The 20,000-nt window shown below is 49.6% G+C and overlaps 1 protein-coding gene across 1 annotated transcript in view; it reads right to left on the reverse strand.

The window, feature by feature from the left end:
* rimkla (ribosomal modification protein rimK-like family member A) overlaps positions 1-20,000 on the reverse strand; it is a 22,890-nt gene that overhangs the window by 1,869 nt on the left and 1,021 nt on the right. Inside the window, exons 1-5 of the mRNA XM_030355247.1 lie at positions 19,999-20,000; positions 12,737-12,967; positions 10,077-10,163; positions 7,941-8,144; positions 1-2,975 (exon numbers count right to left, since the gene is read on the reverse strand). The exon at positions 1-2,975 is cut by the window's left edge and continues 1,869 nt beyond it; the exon at positions 19,999-20,000 is cut by the window's right edge and continues 1,021 nt beyond it. Of these exons, the coding sequence (XP_030211107.1) occupies positions 2,398-2,975; positions 7,941-8,144; positions 10,077-10,163; positions 12,737-12,967; positions 19,999-20,000 (1,102 nt within the window). The 3' untranslated portion in view covers positions 1-2,397. The remainder of the gene's footprint in view (positions 2,976-7,940; positions 8,145-10,076; positions 10,164-12,736; positions 12,968-19,998) is intronic.

Here is a 20,000-nt window from a genome sequence, read left to right on the forward strand (position 1 = left end):
TTTGTTGTTTTAAATCAAAAGCTCAAGAAAATCTTTCAAATGCTTTAGAAATCCCCAGAAAAGATAAGTTATTTTCTAAACCGTCAATAAAACACAAAAAAAATCACATTATATTGAAAACAGCTGAAAAAATATATATTTTTCTATTTTTTTATTTGTACATCATGCCTAGGCCTATATTCGATGGGTTACCTCAGCTTGCTTAAAAGAACGGAAGAAAAACAGAAAGACGAGTTTATCATAGTATGCATAAGAAATCATAGAAATCAACGTCTAAATCCATTCAAGAAGAATTAGCACCAAATATCAGTTTAAGTCATCCCCCCCACCCCCCTCCAACATCGCAGGTCTGTATAAAACTGGATTTGTACCCAATAACTTGTTAAAATTGTCATTGTAACCCTTTTTGACAGTTGCGATCGGGTTGATGGTTAAAATATCAAAGAGTAAAACCCTACTCTATTATTTACAAGACAACGTACGCTAACTAGCTAGCTCGTTATTATAAAGGGTGGAGGGGGCTGGATTTATCGGCATCCCAATAAATAACAAAAGACCCCATATGGAATGATATGTATGGATCGAGCCTAGTTCATCGTATGGCAGTGAGAAGTCATGACTGTTCTTGAGGTATATCCTGCTTACAGGTGGAAAGGCTTGTTTTTTCTTTTTCTCAAAAGATCCTCTTCTTAGCAAAAACAAATGCATGTTTATCATAAAGTGCTAAGTTTTCAAGATGTTCTACTCTTAAAAAAACAGCAGCTCAACACAAACATTTTAAACTTGTATTTGTAATAGTATTTATAATTTAAAAAACATGCCGGTCGAGCTACTGAAAGTTTAATAAAAAACAAAACAAAAACAGAATAAAAAATAAAAAATAATTGATGATGCTCTTATTCCTAAGCCTCTAAAGATCTTCTAATAAGCCTACAAACCTATGTCTGGCAGTTGGTCGTTCCCATAGATACGCACTACGTTTGATGGGTCCCGTCACTACGTGGAGCCTAAAAAGCGATATCGCGGGGCCTAATAGACCCTGGCAGGTACAGATGAAGAGTCTCTCTGTAGCTTGTTCCCACACGCGATGGAAATCGAACATGCTACGCCCCCACACCCTCAGCCAGCAACCATTCGAAGCCCCTGGCACGCGAGTGTGATGGTGGCTGCTCCTGAAAGGTCATGGTGTGTGGGGATGGGGGTTAGCTGATGGCTAAGGAGAGATCTATTACACATAACTCAGTGGCACTTTGGTCTTTCTGGCGCACAAGCCTCCCACGAGCGGTTGGCCGCGCGTCGCGTTGGATTGAATACTGTACATTACACTGCTGTTTGTTTGGGTACGTGTGTTTCGAGAGGGGGGGGGGGTTACCAGGGGGGGAGGAGCATCTTTCTCTGGAGCTGAGGACCACCGCTTTGCTACATTTCAACTGACAAGTCGTCCACCCTGTTAAATAGAACTTCATCGCACCTTCAATCCCCCGTAAACTCTAGTCTCCCAATGCTAAGGTTTCCGGGGGCAACCGTAAGAATGTCAAAAAGCGTCTCTGGTGAAAAGGCGGCTCATTGCGACTCCGATTCCGATTGGCTGATGCTAGTGCGTTGTGACATCACGACCAGGATAACCGACCCATCCTTGCGCTAATTAGGAACCGAGGAAACAAATCGCAATAACCGCCCTTTCGGTCGTGTTGTGTCGTTCGTGGGGTTTTGTGACTATCGCGGCCGCTACGTTCTTTTACAACTTTTTCCCGCCGGCGTCCCGGTCGAGTTCCCTTCAACACCTCCAGCCCAAAGAGAATACCAAAACAAAACCAAATGGAATTCTGCTTAAAATCCACAATGAGCTAACACACCGCACCTCCCTCTCCGGCCACCACATCGCAGCTCAGCACGCTAATGCTAATGCTAACTGCGGAGGGTGAGGTTGGGGGGGGGGGGGGGGGGGGGGGGGGGGGAGGGGGGAGGTCAGGGGAGCAGCCTCGGATCGCATTGTGTTTGGAGGGAGTGTGAGGTATGGTGCGTGTCGGTGCTGTGTGTGTGTGTGTGTGTGTGTGTGGACGTGTTGGTTCGAGGCCAGATTATTCTGGGGTTGTGGTGATGCGGGTCAGGTATCCATGTGTATCATTTGTTCATCTCTTGCCGCTGCGTCGTAGCGATAATACCTGCATGTCCTTCTGTGTCGACGAGGGGCGGGGCGGGAGGTTTGAGCTCGGTGAAGGAATGTCTTTCCCCACCGTGCACAAGGACGCTCGTATTAGTGTGTTGACTTGGATGCATTATATAGTGTGTGTGTGTGTGTGTGTTGATATGTATAGATATAGTGTGTGTGCGGCAGTGGGGGGCGGCGGGTGCGGGGGGGGGGGGGATGGGATTGCGCCGGGGGTCCGCCCCGTCTCATTCAGTCAATAGCTTGATCTCGTTGGCGAGCAGGGTGTTGAAGTTGTACCCGGGGGGCTCGGCCAGTCCCTCCAGCAGCCCGCCCAGCTCGGGCAGCTCTGGGTCCGAGGCCTGTCGCGGCGGGGTGGGCTCGGCCAGCTCGGGGTCGCTCTCGCTGGAGGTGGAGCCCACGCTCATGTTGCACGCCGCCTCGGCCCCGCCGCCGCCGCCGCCGCCGATGCCGATGCCGCCGCCGCTCAGCGAGACCCCGGCGCCGGGGGGGCCCTCGGGGCCACAGCACACCTCGGGCTCGCTGCTGCTCGACACCACCGACAGCAGGGACATCTTGCGCGTGATCAGGGGCCGGCCTGGCAGCAGCGAGAGCGCGTAGTCCGCCACGATGCCCGCCACGTCCATGCCGCACGCCTGGTCAAAGGCGATGAAGCCCACGTTGGCGTTGGCCTCGCACACCACGAAGGAGCCGTCGTCCAGCTGCAGCAGGTCGATGCCGCACACGTCCATGCCCAGGATGTTGGACACCTGCGTGGCCAGCTGCTTGCCCTGCTCGCTGAGCGGGCACATCATGCCCACGCCTCCTGGAGGGGGAGGGGGGGGGAGATAGGAGAGAGAGAGGCAAGGTGGGATGGTTGAAGAGAGAGAGGGGGAGAATAAAGAGGGGGGAGGGAGGGGAGAGAAAGGGGGAGTCGGGAGGAGGGGCGAAAGGGAGGGGAAAGAGGGAGGGGGGAGAGAGTGGTTGGGGGAGAATAGCGTGCGTGGGGGGGTTGGGGGGTAGGAGAGAAAGAGGGAGTTGGGGGGGGGGGGGGGGGGGGGGAGAGGCAAGGTGGGAGGGTTGAAGAGATAGGTAGGGGGAGAATAGAGAGGGGGGAGGGGGAGAGAGAAGGTTGGAGAGAAAGTGATATAGGGAAAAAGGAGAAAGGGAGGGAGCGAGGGCAAGGGAGTTAGGAGAGAAAGGGGGAGGCGGGAGGGTTGGAAGAGAGAAAGGGGGAGAATAGAGGGGGGGGGGGTTGATGAAGGGAGAGGTTGGGGGCGAGTAGGAAAGAGAGGGAGGAGGAGAGGGGGGAGAGAGAAGGTTGGGGAGAAAGTGATACAGGGAAAAAGGACAGAAAGAGGGGGAGGGAGGGGGAGGGAGTTAGAGTCACAGATGGAGATCAAGACAAAGAGAAATGGAGAAGGAGGGAAAGAGGAAGAGAAAGATAAATACAAGGCGAGACAGAGACAGACAGAGGAAGGGGAAACAGAGGCAGAAAGAGAGACGTTAGGACAGTTTATATGCATTGTAATCGTTCCTTGTTTTCTTGCCTTGTTTTTCACTTCAGATATGATCTCACATTGACTCTCTCATGATGTGACAAAACCGTTGCAGTTGAACATCCATCTCCACACTGACAATTGTATTTCAGAGACCACTCCCGCCCTCCCATAATCAAAGCTGACAACGCGCATCGTGTCAAAATTCGCCCAGCTCAGAGCGTTGGGGTGCTGCACCCTTTACATAAACGCGAGGTGATCTTTGTCCCAATTATGCCACCCTGCGTTACCACCCGCCCTAGCAAGCACCCTGGACATCTGTCACTAGCTCGAAGGCGGGGTCCCTGTAAGTCAGGGGGGGGGGGGGGGGGGGGGGGGGGAACCAGATCCAGCTAGTTATGACTGTGGAGATGGTCTGCTGTAGTGTCTGTCTGTTGGTCAGAATCTAGTCTACTGGACAGATTCAGAGATCAGACTCTAGTCTACCGGACAGATTCAGAGAACAGGCTCCACTCTACTGGACAGATTCAGAGAACAGGCTCTACTCTACTGGACAGATTCAGAGAACAGGCTCTACTCTACTGGACAGATTCAGAGATCAGACTCTAGTCTACTGGACAGATTCAGATATCAGGCTCTACTCTACTGGACAGATTCAGAGAACAGGCTCTACTCTACTGGACAGATTCAGAGATCAGACTCTAGTCTACTGGACAGATTCAGATATCAGGCTCTACTCTACTGGACAGATTCAGAGAACAGGCTCTACTCTACTGGACAGATTCAGAGATCAGACTCTACTCTACTGGACAGATTCAGAGATCAGACTCTAGTCTACTGGACAGATTCAGATATCAGACTCTAGTCTACTGGAGAGATTGAGCTCTCAGACTCTACTCTACTGGACAGATTCAGAGATCAGACTCTAGTCTACTGGACAGATTCAGAGATCAGACTCTGGTATACTGGACAGATTCAGAGAACAGGCTGTAGTCTACTGGACAGATTGAGCTATCAGACTCTAGTCTACTGGAGAGATTGAGCTCTCAGACTCTAATCTACTGGACAGATTCAGAGATCCGACTCTAGTCTACTGGACAGATTCAGAGATCAGACTCTGGTATACTGGACAGATTCAGAGATCAGACTCTGGTATACTGGACAGATTCAGAGAACATGCTGTAGTCTACTGGACAGATGGAGCTCTCAGACTCTAGTCTCCTGGACAGATTCAGCGATTACCTCATCCTTTCTTGATTCATAAGCGGCAGGTGCCATGCAAAATCCGCCAGAGAAGCCATAATAATAACCACCAACATCCGTTACACAGTGCAAGAGTAAACAGTGCTAAAGAGGGCGCTGCCTATAAAGTCATCGACTCAAGGCAAACGCGGGTCATCGGTTAAAAACACACCACCTTCCAGCAGGTCGCCCCCTCTCCACTGGAGAGCTCCAGCCCAATGAAGATCTTCCTCAATGTCATACCCAGCGTGGGCTATCATGCATTGAGATGCACTGACCTTTGCCAGTTAATCTGTAGCTGCGCTAGGGAATAAATAACATACCTGGTTTGTGAAGTGCGTGTGTGTGGTTGGTTTAAGCAGCCTAACCTGTCCTGAGTCAGGCTGAATGAACCCTGGGGCCGGGTGAGGCTGCACACCTGTTGCACATTTAGTATCAGGGCACACCGGGTAAACCAACCATCACGAGAGAGAGAGAGAGAGAGAGAGAGAGAGAGAGAGAGAGAGAGAGGAGAGAGAGAGAGAGAGAGAGAGAGAGAGAGAGAGAGAGAGAGAGAGAGAGAGAGAGAGAGAGAGAGAGAGAGAGAGAGAGAGAGAGAGAGAGAGAGAGAGGGGGAGAGAGACAGGGGGAGAGAGAGAGAGAGAGAGAGAGAGAGAGAGCGAGCGATGGCATGTGGGTATTCACCACCTGCTCTGCATAATCCCATCTTGCCTCCTCCACTGCACTGGCTTTGTAGGAAGCCTCTACCGGTGGCCAGGTGCTGGAGGAGCCCGTAAAGCCACTTAAATAAGGAGAGCCACTAAGGAACAATCGCTATTGTTTACTATGAAGCAGACGTTAAAACAGCAAACGGAGCACCTTGCAGTGAATTCTGATGCAGCACGTTAAGGAGCAGGTAGGGGTTAGTCATCCTGCTCAAGGTAAATTCAACACCCCTAGCCACTATCCTCCCACTCCCTTGTTCTTTGAGTTGTCTGCCTGTCCAGGATTTCATTCTCACTGACATCCCGGAGTAAAAACCCATGCCAGGTTTTCACAGCAACAGCCAGGCACGGAGAGAGCTGATTTGCCTAAACCCTGGTACCTATGGGTTAATGCTAATTAGAGGAACTACGTGGTTGACTCGTGAAACACATGAAAGCGATCTGGATGTGCCAGTGTATGTATCATCGTGTTACTGCAACATGATCGTTCCAAGAATACACAACAACGATATCTTTGAGAGTCATCAGTCAGCATTAAAAGATATCAGGTGATAAGACGAGCCATTGCTGTAAAGCTTGAAAGGCATAAACCTGTTCTAATCTGGAGATGGTGAAGTTGTGATCAGAAGGGGGAGGAGCCATTGGCAGCACCTGCTGTTATGGTCTTAACTATCCAGTGGGGGGAGGGGCTTATCCAAGGGGGAGGAGTACTTCATGTGTTGGATACCTAAATGAGGGGAGGGGAATTCCCGGGCTTTGTTATTAACAAGTGGGGGCACTTCCTGTCATTGTTACCAAGTCAGGATGCTCGGGTGGCTGGGTGTGTACCTACTCAGGGATGAGTGAGGAATGGGTGCCAGCCTACCCAGGAGGCAGGTTGTCTGCATACCTACCAAGGGTGGGGTGAAGGCTGTGTGTCTACCTGCTCAGGGTGGGTTGCGGGCTGGGTGTCTACCTGCCCAGGGTGGGTTGAGGGCTGGGTGTCTACCTTCTACGGGTGGGCTGAGGGCTGGGTGTGTGTGTACCTACTAGAGATGCGCGGTTGGCGGTTGCAACCGCGGACTCCGCGGTTAAACCGCGGATCGGGCGGGTGACGTGACAAAAAATAATATTTAATTAAATTCGGGCGGTTGGCGGTTTAACCAACGAAATTCAAAAATATATACACATTGTTAAATGTCGTTACCTACTTCCAAGCACATTTTGAAATAATCCAATTCTCATCAGGCAGTAAATTGGCCTCTCTGTCTCTATCACACACACACAAAAACACACACACACTAACGGAAGCAAAAAAGTTTAAATTAAGTGACGATCCGTCCCATGTCGCGTCTCCACAAACCTGCAAGTTATGAGACAGCTGTCAGTATTGGAAGAAGCTTTAACGTCTCGTAGATGAAACTGCCTGGGTTATTTTCTTTCGTATAAGTTATATTTTAAAACAGCCAGTCATTGTAGCCTACCACTCGTGGAATATGGAATTTCAAAGAGATGATGGAGTGATTTGACTCAAGTGACATCAGGCATTGGCAGCGCGAGATGTGCAGAACAAGTTAAACTTCTAGCTCAGTAACATCAACACCTAAGAAAGAAGGTAAGAAAAATAGTCGGAAAACTTTGATTTGCAAGGCAAGCAGGCAAGTGTTGGGCTTGTTACAGTAGCCTATATAGCCTTCAATGCGGTGAAATTTCGGAATTAATAGGCTCGAGTCGGCGTTTCCTTAAAAGGCTATCTTTCATTTTGCAAAAAAAACAACACAGTAGGCTATATTGCCATATTAAAATGGTGTACCAAATTGCGTTTTATTACAATGATAAAAAAGTGTAGGCCTACTAGCCTATGGTAAGGTCAGGTTTGCCGATGTGCTTGGCTATTTTAAAGTTTCTCCCTGTGCGATCGGAGACAGACGTCACTTCACTGATAATATTCTGGGGATAGGCTACAACATAGCCAATAGGCTTTCATACTAGGGACTTTATCCTTTAAATATCTTTGCGGCATTGGATCAGTCTCCTTTCAAGAACAGGTAAGAACTTTCTAGCCTTGCGTCAGCAGCGCATATACCTAAAAACAACAGGCGGATGGCGGGCGGGTGCGGTTTTGAAAATTGGTCAAAAAAATTGTTGCGGATGGATGGCGGGCGGATCAAGCGTTTTGTGATGCGGTTGCGGATGAAATAATAGCCCATCCGCGCATCTCTAGTACCTACCCATGGAGCGGGCGGTGTGTGTGTGTGTGTACCTACCCAGGGAGCGAGCTCTGAGTGTGTGTGTACCTACCCAGGGAGCGAGCTCTGAGTGTGTGTGTACCTACCCAGAGAGCGGGCTGTGTGTGTGTGTACCTACCCAGGGAGCAGTTGCTCTGCATGCGCCCGTCGGTGGAGCAGCGCTGCATGGAGCCGATGACCCGCCCGCCCACCAGCACCACGCGCACGTCGCGGCCGTGCGACTCCTTCACGTACTCCTGGAAGAGGTATGGGGCGTCGTGGCGGATCAGGTGGCACAGGTCCGAGAGGTGGTGCTTGTCCCGGGCCAGGAACACCGCCTTGCCTGGGTGGGTGGAGGTGGGTGGAGGCGGAGGGAGTACGGAGGAAGCGGTTAAGAGCGTGGAGACCAGTGCCCGGAGCCACAAAGCCATCGGAAGAAGTGAAATCCTCGAAACGGACGGTTTATTCTTAAGATTGGTCTCGCTAAAAACTGTCAAAAAAATAAAACTGCCATTCCCCGAAAGATATCTTGAGAGAATAGTCCTATCGTTCATCTTTGTACATTTCCTGTGAACAGATTAAATGGGATTCTTGAAAAATAAGATTTTACATTTCGTGTGTGGGTGTGTGTGTCGGTGTGTGTGTGTGTGTGTGTCGGTGTGTGTGTCTGTGTGTGTGTGTGTCCGATCTCCCCTTCTCTCTGTGCAGCTATTTGAAGTGCTGTACGAGCTCACAGTAATCTCACTTTGTCACCTTTCTTCCACACGAGGCTAACACGTTGTCACACAGGCTACGACACTCGGCCTCCAATTACCCCCACGAGGCCCTGTCAGGCGGCTGACACGACCTCTGACCTGCCGCCCCGCCACTCTGCGTCCACGGAGGGATCCTGTGATGTGCTCCGTGCTGCCCACATGCTATCCATGTAGAGACGCGCACGCACGCACGGCGCACGCACACACACACACACACACACACCGACACCGACACACACACACACACACCCACACACACACACACACACACACACACACACACACACACCGACACACAAACACATACACACACACACACACACACACACACACACACACACACACACACACACACACACACACACACACACACACACACACACACACACACCAAGGCTACCCCTCTCTCTGGGGCATAATACAACCATTTATTTGTACCTCATCCAGTTGAATGAACAACAGAGGTTGGTGCTAGCTGGAGTATGCTAATGGTCACCAGCCACCGCAGGAGGGAGAACAAGGCCTTGGAGATGGGGGTGGGGGTGGGGGGGCCAGGATGGCTGACGGCTGCTTCCCCTACAATGCCTCATAACGACTGAGGAGTGATCTAAAGTCCATCCTGCACAACGTAGGAACCAACGAGTTGTCGGGGGGGTGAAAGGGCAAGGCCTAAGAGCTTCAACACCAATGACCTCCCATCCCACCACAGGAAACGCAACATGAAAGCCCCTGATCGTGGACTGCATAGGGGATGTGGGGGAGGGGGGACAAGGCCAGACAGAGAGAGCCTCCTGGGTGAATAATTAAACGACAGCGGGGGAATCATTAGCTTAGTTTCTCAAGCGTCCGAAGGACCTTGACGTCTTGTCCTCCTGTTTGTTTGTTTGTCCTGGGGCACTCCCTCCCTCTCCCCCTTTCTCCTTCTCTCCCTCTCTCTCCTTCTCTCCCCCTCTCCTTCTCTCCCTCTCCCCCTCTCTCTCTCTCCCCCTCTCTCCTTCTCTCCCTCTCTCTCCCTCTCCCCCTCTCTCCCTCCCCCTCTCCCCCTCTCTCCCTCCCTCCCTCTCTCCCTCTCTCCCTCTCTCTCCCTCTCTCCTTCTCTCCCTCTCCCCCTCTCTCCTTCTCTCCCCCTCTCTCTCTCCTTCTCTCCCTCTCCCCCTCTCTCGCTCTCCCCCTCTCTCCTTCTCCCTCCCTCCCTCTCCCCCTCTCTCCCTCTCTCTCCCTCTCCCCTCTCTCCTTCTCTCCCTCTCCCCCTCTCTCTCTCCCCCTCTCTCCTTCTCTCCCTCCCCTTCTCCCTCCCCTTCTCCCTCTCCCCCTCTCCCCCTCTCTCCCTCTCCCCCTCTCTCCCTCGCTCTCTCTCTCCCCTCTCTCCCTCCCTCCCTCCCTCCCCCTCCCTCTCATTCAACAGGCTGTTGATGAATTCCCTGTAGGGGTGCGCCGGAGGGCGGCTGACCATCATTAGGGCGAGTGTGTGAGCAGGGGGGACGAAGACAGTGTGGGGGGGGGGGGGGGGCGGGTCTCACCTCGGTGGCCGCGTGCGTTCTTCACCACCACAGGGTAGCCCAGGGGCTCGGCCTCGTCGATCATCTTCCGGAAGTTGTCGTGGCCACCTGTGAAGCGCACACACACACACACATACACACACACACACAAACACACACACACCAAACACACACACACACACACACACACACATACACAAACAAAGAGGCATAAGCATAAACATAGCAACAACACAATCCGACGCCAACACAGTCACACATACCTTTGAAAAGGGTTTGAATTGTGATAGCAGCCCTTCACACATCCCAGCTGACTGAGAGGATGGAAAAGAGCGGGGGGGGGGTGAGCCACCATAGGAAATGTAGCTTGTTACTATGGAAACGGCACACACCAACTCATAACAGAGGGAGGCCGGCCTGGTCCATGTGATGTGATTGGGGGGTGGGGGGGGGGCAGGAGCCTGCACCATCTGCAGGCTCGCTATTGATTCACACCAGATGACATCGGTGCATGCGCGTCAAACTCTGTGCTGCTTTCCTATCAACGACCCGTTGTTGTGCTTTTATTTTAGTCCGAGCAGGGCTCTGGCATAAGAGGACCCCAGACACACCTTGTTGTGTGTGTGTGTGCATGTTGTGTGTGTTTGTGCGTGCTTGCATGCATGTTGTGTGTGTGTGTGTGTGTGTCCCTTTTTCGGCCATTTTCCCCCCTCAGAAGCAGCACGCCGCCCCTTTCCTCCACATGTGTAGGGGAAAAGCGTTTCCACTGACGGCGCAGCAAATGTCAGCCTGCTGCAGTCGGCGTCACAGGCTGCATGGAAGGGAGGGCGCAGTCGGGGGGGGGGGTGTTGGGTGCAGCTTTTATTCTGAAAATCACGAGGGGGATGTGGATGTGGCAGGGTTGGGGGGGGGGGGGGGGGGCAGGGGGGTTACATAAGCCCTCCAGCCGCGCTGCGTGCACCGCCTGGTCTACTGTTCACCAGAGAGGGACACATGGAATTCAGGGCTCTCTCTCTCTCTCTCTCTCTCCACCCCCCCTCTCTCTCTCTCTCTCTCTCTCTCTGTCTCCAGCCCCCCCCCCTCTCTCTCTCTCTCTCTCTCTCTCTCTCTCTCTCTCTCTCTCTCTCTCTCTCTCCCTCTCTCCCTTGCCCTCTCGCTCTCTCTATCTCTCTCCCTCCGTCCCTCCCTCAGTCTATTTTCCTCTCGCTGCCTTTGCCTAGAGAAAGAGAGAAAGAGAGAGAGAGAGAGAGAGAGAGAGAGAGAGAGAGAGAGAGAGAGAGAGAGAGAGAGAGAGAGAGAGAGAGAGAGAGAGAGAGAGAGAGAGAGAGAGAGAGTGAGAGAAAGAGAGCGAGGGGGAGAAAAACAACCAAGGCGGGAAAAGGGAACCCAAAATAACATAAAATCCGATACGCAGCAGTGGGTCGTTCGGCCCCTTTGTTTCGTCTTGAAAGAGAACCACGTGAACACGGAGGGATGCAGAGCGACCCCCCCTCCCCTCCCAGCTCTGCTCGCCGCATTCCCGAGCACGCCGTCTTGTGCTGAGGAACAGGTTTGAACCGGAGCATCCAAGGCAATCGCAGCGAACGGGGGAAACACGCGCAACGAAGCAGACGATGGGAAATGTTTGCCGATACAAGAGTCTGGGGCTGGAGGCTGCGCGTGCATGTGTTGGTGTATGCGCGCATGCGTGCTCGCGTGTGTGTGTGTGTGTAAGCCGAGCTTGGACACCAGATTGGCTGACTGTTGCTACCGATCTGCATCAAAGAGCCTTATGTGGTCCCAGGGATTATGATGTAACTAATTTGACTGATGGTTTGAAGGCAGAGGGAAAGTAATTATTGCTTGTTCTGCTACCTGTGGAGTTGATTTGTCGAGCATTAACAAAGCTTTTATGACCCTGAATGCCAAGAATACAGAAAAAGATGCATCCCCAACACACTTAAGATGATAGGTCCAACATCTCTGGGATCAAATTTTACAAATACAAGTGGTCCACTGATTTGAGGTAAAGGCGGATGGACGATTGTTGCAGACTTCAACGTTGTTGAACGTTCGAGGAACTAAATGTTTTGAACGCCTGTCTATGGGCCACTTTTTTTCAGGTCACATGTTTTTTCACTCAGCCGTGAGAAGGTTTCAGCGACCCAAAGGAAAACAAGGCGCAAAGGTTGTTAACCAGTGAATGGAAAAAGTGCAGACTGTGACGACCGATGTTTTGAAAAACACTGGGTCCAAACACAAAAATATCCGTGGACGATGGGTGGATCCAGACGGCCAACATGTGTGTTGGCGGTGGAAGTAGTAGGGTGTAGGCAACACAATCACACAGCTTTTCAACGCTGACTTGAACTCAGTCAACTCCACCGCAAACTCTTTCCAATGCTAAGGACTCAATAACAACATTCAACGCTAACCATAACCCAATTCAATGCCGGCCATAACCTCATTCCATGCTAAACCTCAACCCATTCCATGTTAACAAGAACCCCATGTAATGCTTACCACCTCATTCAGTACCAAAAACAAACCAATTCAGTGCTTACCACAACCCCATTCAATGCTAACTCTAAACCAATAAAGACTAACCACCCCTCATTTAATGGAAAACCAAAACACCATTCTACACCAATTCCATGATGGATGGAGGACGGGGGACGGGGGGGGGGACGGGGGTGACTCACCGTACGAGAAGGTGTCAGGCAGGGGGACCCCGTGTCCCGCCAGCTCCTGGAAGGTCCAGAACTTGTTGACACAGTTGAGGATGGCCTGTGGCCGGTTGATGAGCCGACAGCCCATCTTCTCCAGGTGCCGCAGCACGGTGATGTCGCTGTCCGACTGCACCCATGGCGTGGGCACGCGCACCACCGCCACCTGGGGGTAGGAGGTCACCACCTCCTGTTCTACGCGGAGACCTGGAGAAGACGGAGGGGGGGGCCGTCCGTTAGAGTCGGCTTCGGATCCATGTTTTGATTCTCAGAGTTAAACCAGAGGTGTTAGAAGCACAACCCAATCGCTTGTCATTAACAGTCCTCCATGATGCCTCACACATGTGTAGATGATATAGCCCTTAAACACCTGTGCATTGTTTTTGGGTTCCTCATTTAGTTTATAAGATTCAGTTGCTAAGGTGCAGACTGGTTTCGAAAGTTGACCGACGACGGTAGCCTGTGGCTCCTGCGCTGGTTATTAACTGGATTGCGTGGCCGCTGGCCAGAGTAGAGTCACTGCTTTAGCCAGCTTAAGACCAGCCAGCTCCATTGGTCGCGCCTCCGAGAGGATTTGGAAACTGCCCCGCCTGCTGTGTGTGTGTGTGTGTGTGTGTGTGTGTGTGTGTGTGTGTGTGTGTGTGTGTGTGTGTGTGTGTGTGTGTGTGTGTGTGTGTGTGTGATGGACTAATGTGATACCCAGACCCCGTGGCCGCAGGGCCAAGGCAGGTCGCTTTTGTGGCTAGCTCGGCGTTGCACCGGTGAGCATACTCGAGGAACGCACTAAGGAGCACTTTGTCTCAATGTAGGACAGTCGGTTGGGGAGGTTTCAGATTCCCCAGGGAAACGATTGGAGATCATTTACAGTACAGCACACGACAGAGAGAAACCCTTTATGCGTCAGTTTCATTTGATTTCAGTCGATAAGCTCTGCATCCCCCCCCCCCCCCCCCCCCCCCCCCCCCCCCCCCCCCCCCCTCCGCGCCACCCCAAATCTGTTTTAATGGCTCCATGAAATCGTGCAGTTTCTGGATTATATTTCCTCTTCGGAATCCACATTTATAAGGTTGGATAACAGTTCCTACGATTATCTACTGCCTTGTTGAGTCCAAGATGCTCAGATATACGTCACATAGCAACCGTGGAGCCAAGGCCAAAATAAGAGCTGATTATTCCAGACAGACACAGCATTAGCATTTATGAGCATGCCTTGAGCTTCAGGGTACCGTTTAGTTACAAAGAATGATAAAAGCAGCTTGCATTCCCTTCCAATTATACAAAAGTCGACACCAAGGGTGCGGATTGAAATGACGCTATGCTGAAAATGTTAACATTTGCTGAAATGCTTGCTATTATTGGGGCATGATCACTGAACACGATCGGACAAGTTCCCATATGAATCAACCTCTACTATAGTCCATCATGCTGGCTCTCTATGACGTAGGAGAGGGGACACATCTACCCATGCTAAATTATTAACTGGGAAATGTATTATTAATTTCCCATCGTGGGCCTACGAATAAGCAAGAATAATGATTTTTGGGCAGGGATGAAGTGGGCGGGGCTTAGACACAGAGAAGCAGCAATGAATCACATGCTGAGGAACGACAGCTCATCAGGGAAGGAACGACCGGGAGGAGGAGGAGGAGGAGGAGGAGGAGGAGGAGACGGAGGACGGAGGAATGATGGGAGGTGGAGACAGGGCTTTTCGCAATTGCCCCAGCACTTCACCTCCTCCCTGACCTGCTTTTTCAGCCATCTTAGGATCACACCCCCACCAAGTCAGTACCTAATGGAATTGGAGGGGGGGTGGGGGGGCTTCAGTGGAGCTTGTGGGAGGTTCCCATGGTACATGTGCATATGAATGAAGGGGGGGTGGAGGGGCTGAGTGGCTACCTGCAGAGTGCAGACCCCCCCTCCCCCAGTCACTACATGATCAATCCCCTCGTGCAACGCCCAGCACTGCATTTCACCTCACCGGAGCGGGTAGCAACTATGTTATGCCTTGCGAGTGAGAGAGCTGCAGAGCTGACAAAGATCCATCCCATGTTCATTCCATTCACCAAAGTAGATGTCGACGTTTACATAATTCAAGACATCGAATCATCGTTCACTAAGAATCTGATTTGTGGAAAAGCCATGTTGTGGGTTTGCATTAGGGATCGACCGATACAGATTTTTTAGGGCCGATACGATACCGATATTTTTTCATCAGCCTTAGCCGATACGCCGATACCGATTTTCTTGAGCCGATATTTTTTTTCTTTTTTTTTTCTTTTTTAAAGGAACATTTATTGAACTTCAATATAAAAAACAATATTTAACAAATAGTAAAAACAGGTGAGGTAGAACAAGTAAGAACAAGTAGATGAACAATATTTAACAAATATTAGAAACAGGTGAGGTAGAACAATTAAAAAAAAGTTGGTGGTGAAAAAATATCGGCGAAAATCAGCCGCGTATCGGCCGATACCGATACACGTAAAAACCGCGAACATCGGCCGATAATATCGGCCGACCGATATATCGGTCGATCCCTAGTTTGCATGAGGTGTCTGTGCGTGTGTCTCGTCCCCTGTAGATCTCTAGCGTGTGGAGAGCAGGAGAAGGTCAGATATGTCCTGCGCTTTCTCTAATGCCTCCAAGGGTCCGGAGGACGGCGGGTGGGAGAAAGCGATGAGCACGTAGAGACGTGTGAGTGTGTGCGTGTGTGTGAATAGCAAAGCCCAGGCGGCCACCGCCCCCACCCTCCAACGACCCACACCGCTCCTTGTTGCTTCTGCTGAATCAGAGAGATCACAGTATTGCCCATTCAGTGCCTGACCAGACTGCAGCTCGTGGGCGACCAATGAGTTGTGATACTGTTTGAGCCGGGGGGTCGGATGGTTGCTGTGTGTGTGGAGGGAGGGAGGGGGGGGGGGGTTGGAGGTGGGGGCTTAAGATGGGAACGTATTCATTGTCTGTGCTCGGCTCTCTCGTCTCCAGAGGAACAAACGGTAGGTCGGTGGGGCGGACGTGTGAATCGCTGCCGGTTCTGTTTCAGAGAGTCGTTATTCACTCGCGCTGCCGTCGCCGGTCACATGACCATTTGAAAACGTTCAGTGAAAAAAATAAAAACAGCCCTCATGACCGTTTCAGTCAATGGAACACAAAGAGGCGGGCCGGGCGCTGGGTTTTGTATCCTCCATGTTTTTTGTATGGTCTGGTTGACTTTTGTTTCAACAGTTTCATTTCATCTTACAGTCACAGCAGCAAGCCAGAAGTTCCCAATGAACTCTTGTGTGTAACTGTGTGCGTGCGTTTGCGTGTGTGTGCGGCTTGTTTCTCTTCCCCATTAGTAAGTAAACTGTGCTTAATATTGGATCAAACCTCAGCATTCAGTGGATCCTATGATTCTCAAGAATGCCGGTGACCACAACATATTGACCTTGCTGGGACATTCAAGCATCATTTCTTATCGTATATAAGAAATAAGGGCTCTATCAATAAGACAATAAGATTGTCCCTCAGATTTCACTTTCAGTGATTCATTCATCATTGGTGGTGATTTTAAAATGGATTTTTATGATAATACATACTCTCTGAGTCACTTAGCGCAACACACCATGTGACAGGTAGCACAGTAAAGGCGCTTTCACTTGAGACGCCTCAGACACCATGTGTGACTCTTACATTATTTTAAAATTTCCATGCTGGAGAACACAGAGCTGGACCTGGTGACACGCACGGTGTCCAACCGCGACTCCAGTGAACGCGCCTAGCGAGATGCTTGGTCTCAACCCATGGCCTGAGTATTGATGGTATCTGCTCAGAAGAGCTGTTTGTCAATGATCTTGAATGCATTTTATTTGATGTTGTTTTCAACCCAGAACCCCGCCTGTCACGCGAGCAGCTCGCTCGATCGTAAACAAGCTTGCGGTTAAGAACTTCTCAGCGTTTGATAGAGGCCGGGTTATAATGTGTAACAATATGGTATTTTGTTGCAGTCGTTTCATTTGAAATGCTCTGCAGATCTGGAAAGTGTTGTTCCTGTTAAATCTAGATTGGCCTACTCTGTATCTCCTCCCCGTCATTGAAAGACACCATCCGTTGTTTCAGGCGTATATATCACACAGGCGTAAATATCACAAGAATCTCGAAGTCCAACGTCTGCAACTAAAATACCTTATCTGCTTTGAACCACATGGTTGAGGATGTCAGAGCTTACTCTTTTACCAACCTAATCTCCTCCAGTAAAATAAATCCTTAGCAATTTATATTACTAACAATATTAACAAAATTGATTCTAACCCTGCTACACCATATGTGCCTCTGTTCTCTAGGGATGACTGTAATCCCTCTCTCACTCACTTTGTGGACAACAGTAGAAATTTTAGGGCACTGGTTTTCTCTGCAACAATACACACACTCCTTCTACACACTGTTGTCTGCACTGTGGACACTTTAAAGCAAAATGGTCATCTATTCAGACAGGCTTTTGGCTAGTATTATGCTGGTTGCATAGTATTTGATGTCTTATTACCATTTTTCTGTGTTTGCAGTGTATTTTATGCTGGTGAAGCACTGTGTGATCTTTGTCGGTGAGTGCCACATAAATAAATTTGAATTGGCTACTTTCTTACAAAGAAATAACAATGTGGATGTCGTGACCATTACCCTGCACAAATAACCACAGAAGTAGCAAACCGACATCCACATTCCTGTGATCAGTGAATTGCATCTCTATGCCATTAACATGGGATCAAAAACAATGAGTAGTTTTGCCTTTGGTTAACAACAACTCTTCTATGTTCCTTGCTGGCGCAGAGTAAATACAAACACATGAGGTCATAGTTTGAGCAGAAGCTAGGCACACTAGCATTGAAACCCCCCCTACATTCAGCTGTATAAAGCGTGTAGCTAGTATAATCACTGCCAGTGCAATGGTGCATCAATTGGTCTCTTAGTCCGGTCCTTCTATAAAAGTCGCATTGTTTTGGTGCACGTCCAAGTAATAAAATGGTTGCCACTGTTTTGCTTGAATAAAACCACCAGCTGTGTTTTCTAAAGGTGATCTCAATTGAAACTCCCAGACGTGAGCCCGGTTTGTGTTGGAATCGTCTTACAACCTTAATAAAAAGCTTGAGATGTTATGATCGATTTCTCCTCCAGGTTCCTAAACATCACCTCTCTAATACCTGCTTCTTATGGGAACAGCTCCCTCTAACTAGACGTTCACTCCCAAGACACAAGACACCGTCTCCTTACCGAGATCTTAAAAATAAATCCCTCATTCATTAGATTGTAAAATCTAAATCAAAAAAAATCAAATCACACACTAAATTAGCATTAGAGTGAAAATGTGGAGAAATCCACCGATACTTGTTTTATCAAATGTGTAAATACTCAAATGTCTAAATCCATAAAGTGCTTTCTAATACCTAATTCGATGTTCAATCCTCTGCTGCTGGTATATTTATGAGAAAGGGCTCTAAAGCTTGCCTGGTGGTGTCTGATAGGACTGCAAGGAAATGTATTCATTTGTTCCTAGCCTGCCTCCTGGTCTTTTTTTGCACATCCCTTGAACACACATCATGGGGCTAGAAATGCGTTCCCAAACCTGATTGGCTGATTGCCACTCTTCGTGTGTGTGCGTGCTCGCGTGTGTGTGAGTGCACATTGGGGACATGGCAAACTCATTAACTTCCTCACAGGATGGACTTTAGCCTGAGTGGGTCACTGAAGTAGCAATATGTGAAATGGATCCCTTCCCAGTGATGTGAAGAGTTGTTTGTTTACAAATATTCCTCTTTTTTTTTTAATACCTGGCCTCTCGCTTAAAGGAGTAGGCAAATATTAGCTCCAAATGGTGACGATATGCATATTTCCATAACCCTAACCCAAAACGACACCTCCTTTGCCCTTGGCTCTGGCAGGGAGAGCCTTGAGTGTGGTCAACATGGATTAGAGTTCTGGCTAACTGCCCTGTGCCTGTTGTGACTCCCTCGATCCCACAGGTCTAGCTGCCTACCTACCTAGCTATGTAGGTCAGTGTGCCCCCTTCTTATTGGCTCCTGCTTGAGTAAGTTCGCATTGTAAACACATTTAAGCCTACAATCAACATTTAATTAACGCCATGGCACTGGGCAGTGTAACAAAAGACGTACGGCCATAACACCATAAAAACGTACAGCAACTCGTTATTACACATCTTACAGTGTGCTTGGCGATCTCTCTTAGTGTGAAACATACCGGTAATTACAGCACAATGTGTATTGCATCACTGATGATAAGCCTATGATTAGTGTCAGATTAAAGCTATTACATAGATAGAGACATTTATTACAAGCGATACTTGCCCTAATCTAATGTCTACAGCAATCTGTAAATGTGTTTTTCCCCACCAACCAAAGTGAATCAGCAACGCTAATCTCAGACACCTTTCATTCGGCTCAAGAAAGGCCGTACCTGACACCTGTCTGGTAAATTCTGTGCGCGTCTGTTTGTCATGAGTTCCTACTTTATCGACCACTCGAGTCATTACAACGCCATCGGGTATCACCGCAATATTACAAATAGCCTCGCAATTATGTGGTGTTGTTGGTCCGCAAAATGAACATAAACATAGCGACGTCGAATGGCAATAAGCACAGCTGCTCGTCTTCATGTGCCGTCATGTTCGCCTCCTTTACACGTGGCATCTTCTGCAATAACGGTGTTATAAACACAACAATATTTAAATCATAGTGGCTCTTTAAAATTTATATCAGCCGACTTATTCATTTAAATGAGAAAAAAAAAAGTATATCTTTATTACCAACCGTTATAAATAAAAGCCAACTAAATCCAGCTGTCACCGTATTGCAATATGTGTATTGTGTTCGTTATACGTGGGCCTGCCCATTAGAAACACACAGCTACAGATCGGTCAGCAGTACGCGTACTGCCTGTGCTGAGCTGCCTCGCCAGCCAGCATCCATCCACACCAACCCATACACACATACACACACACCGTCTCGAAGCGAGGAGACGAGAAAGTGGGTTAGGCGGTCACCGTCACACTTAGCTTAGCTTCCCTGGTGGGGCTAGCCGCCTCCAGCTACCAAACAATGCCCGTTAGCCGTTAGCCTCTCCCAATGCAATAGCCTATAACGACGTGATGTGTGTATCGAGTGAATCAACCAAACCCAAAACCAAAAAGCGATTTTACATTTCTTATAAATCACCCAACATTCGGGCGATTAATCTAAGATACTTGCCT

Source organism: Gadus morhua, chromosome 1 (assembly GCF_902167405.1).
Source record: "Gadus morhua chromosome 1, gadMor3.0, whole genome shotgun sequence".
NCBI classification, from domain to species: Eukaryota; Metazoa; Chordata; class Actinopteri; order Gadiformes; family Gadidae; genus Gadus; species Gadus morhua.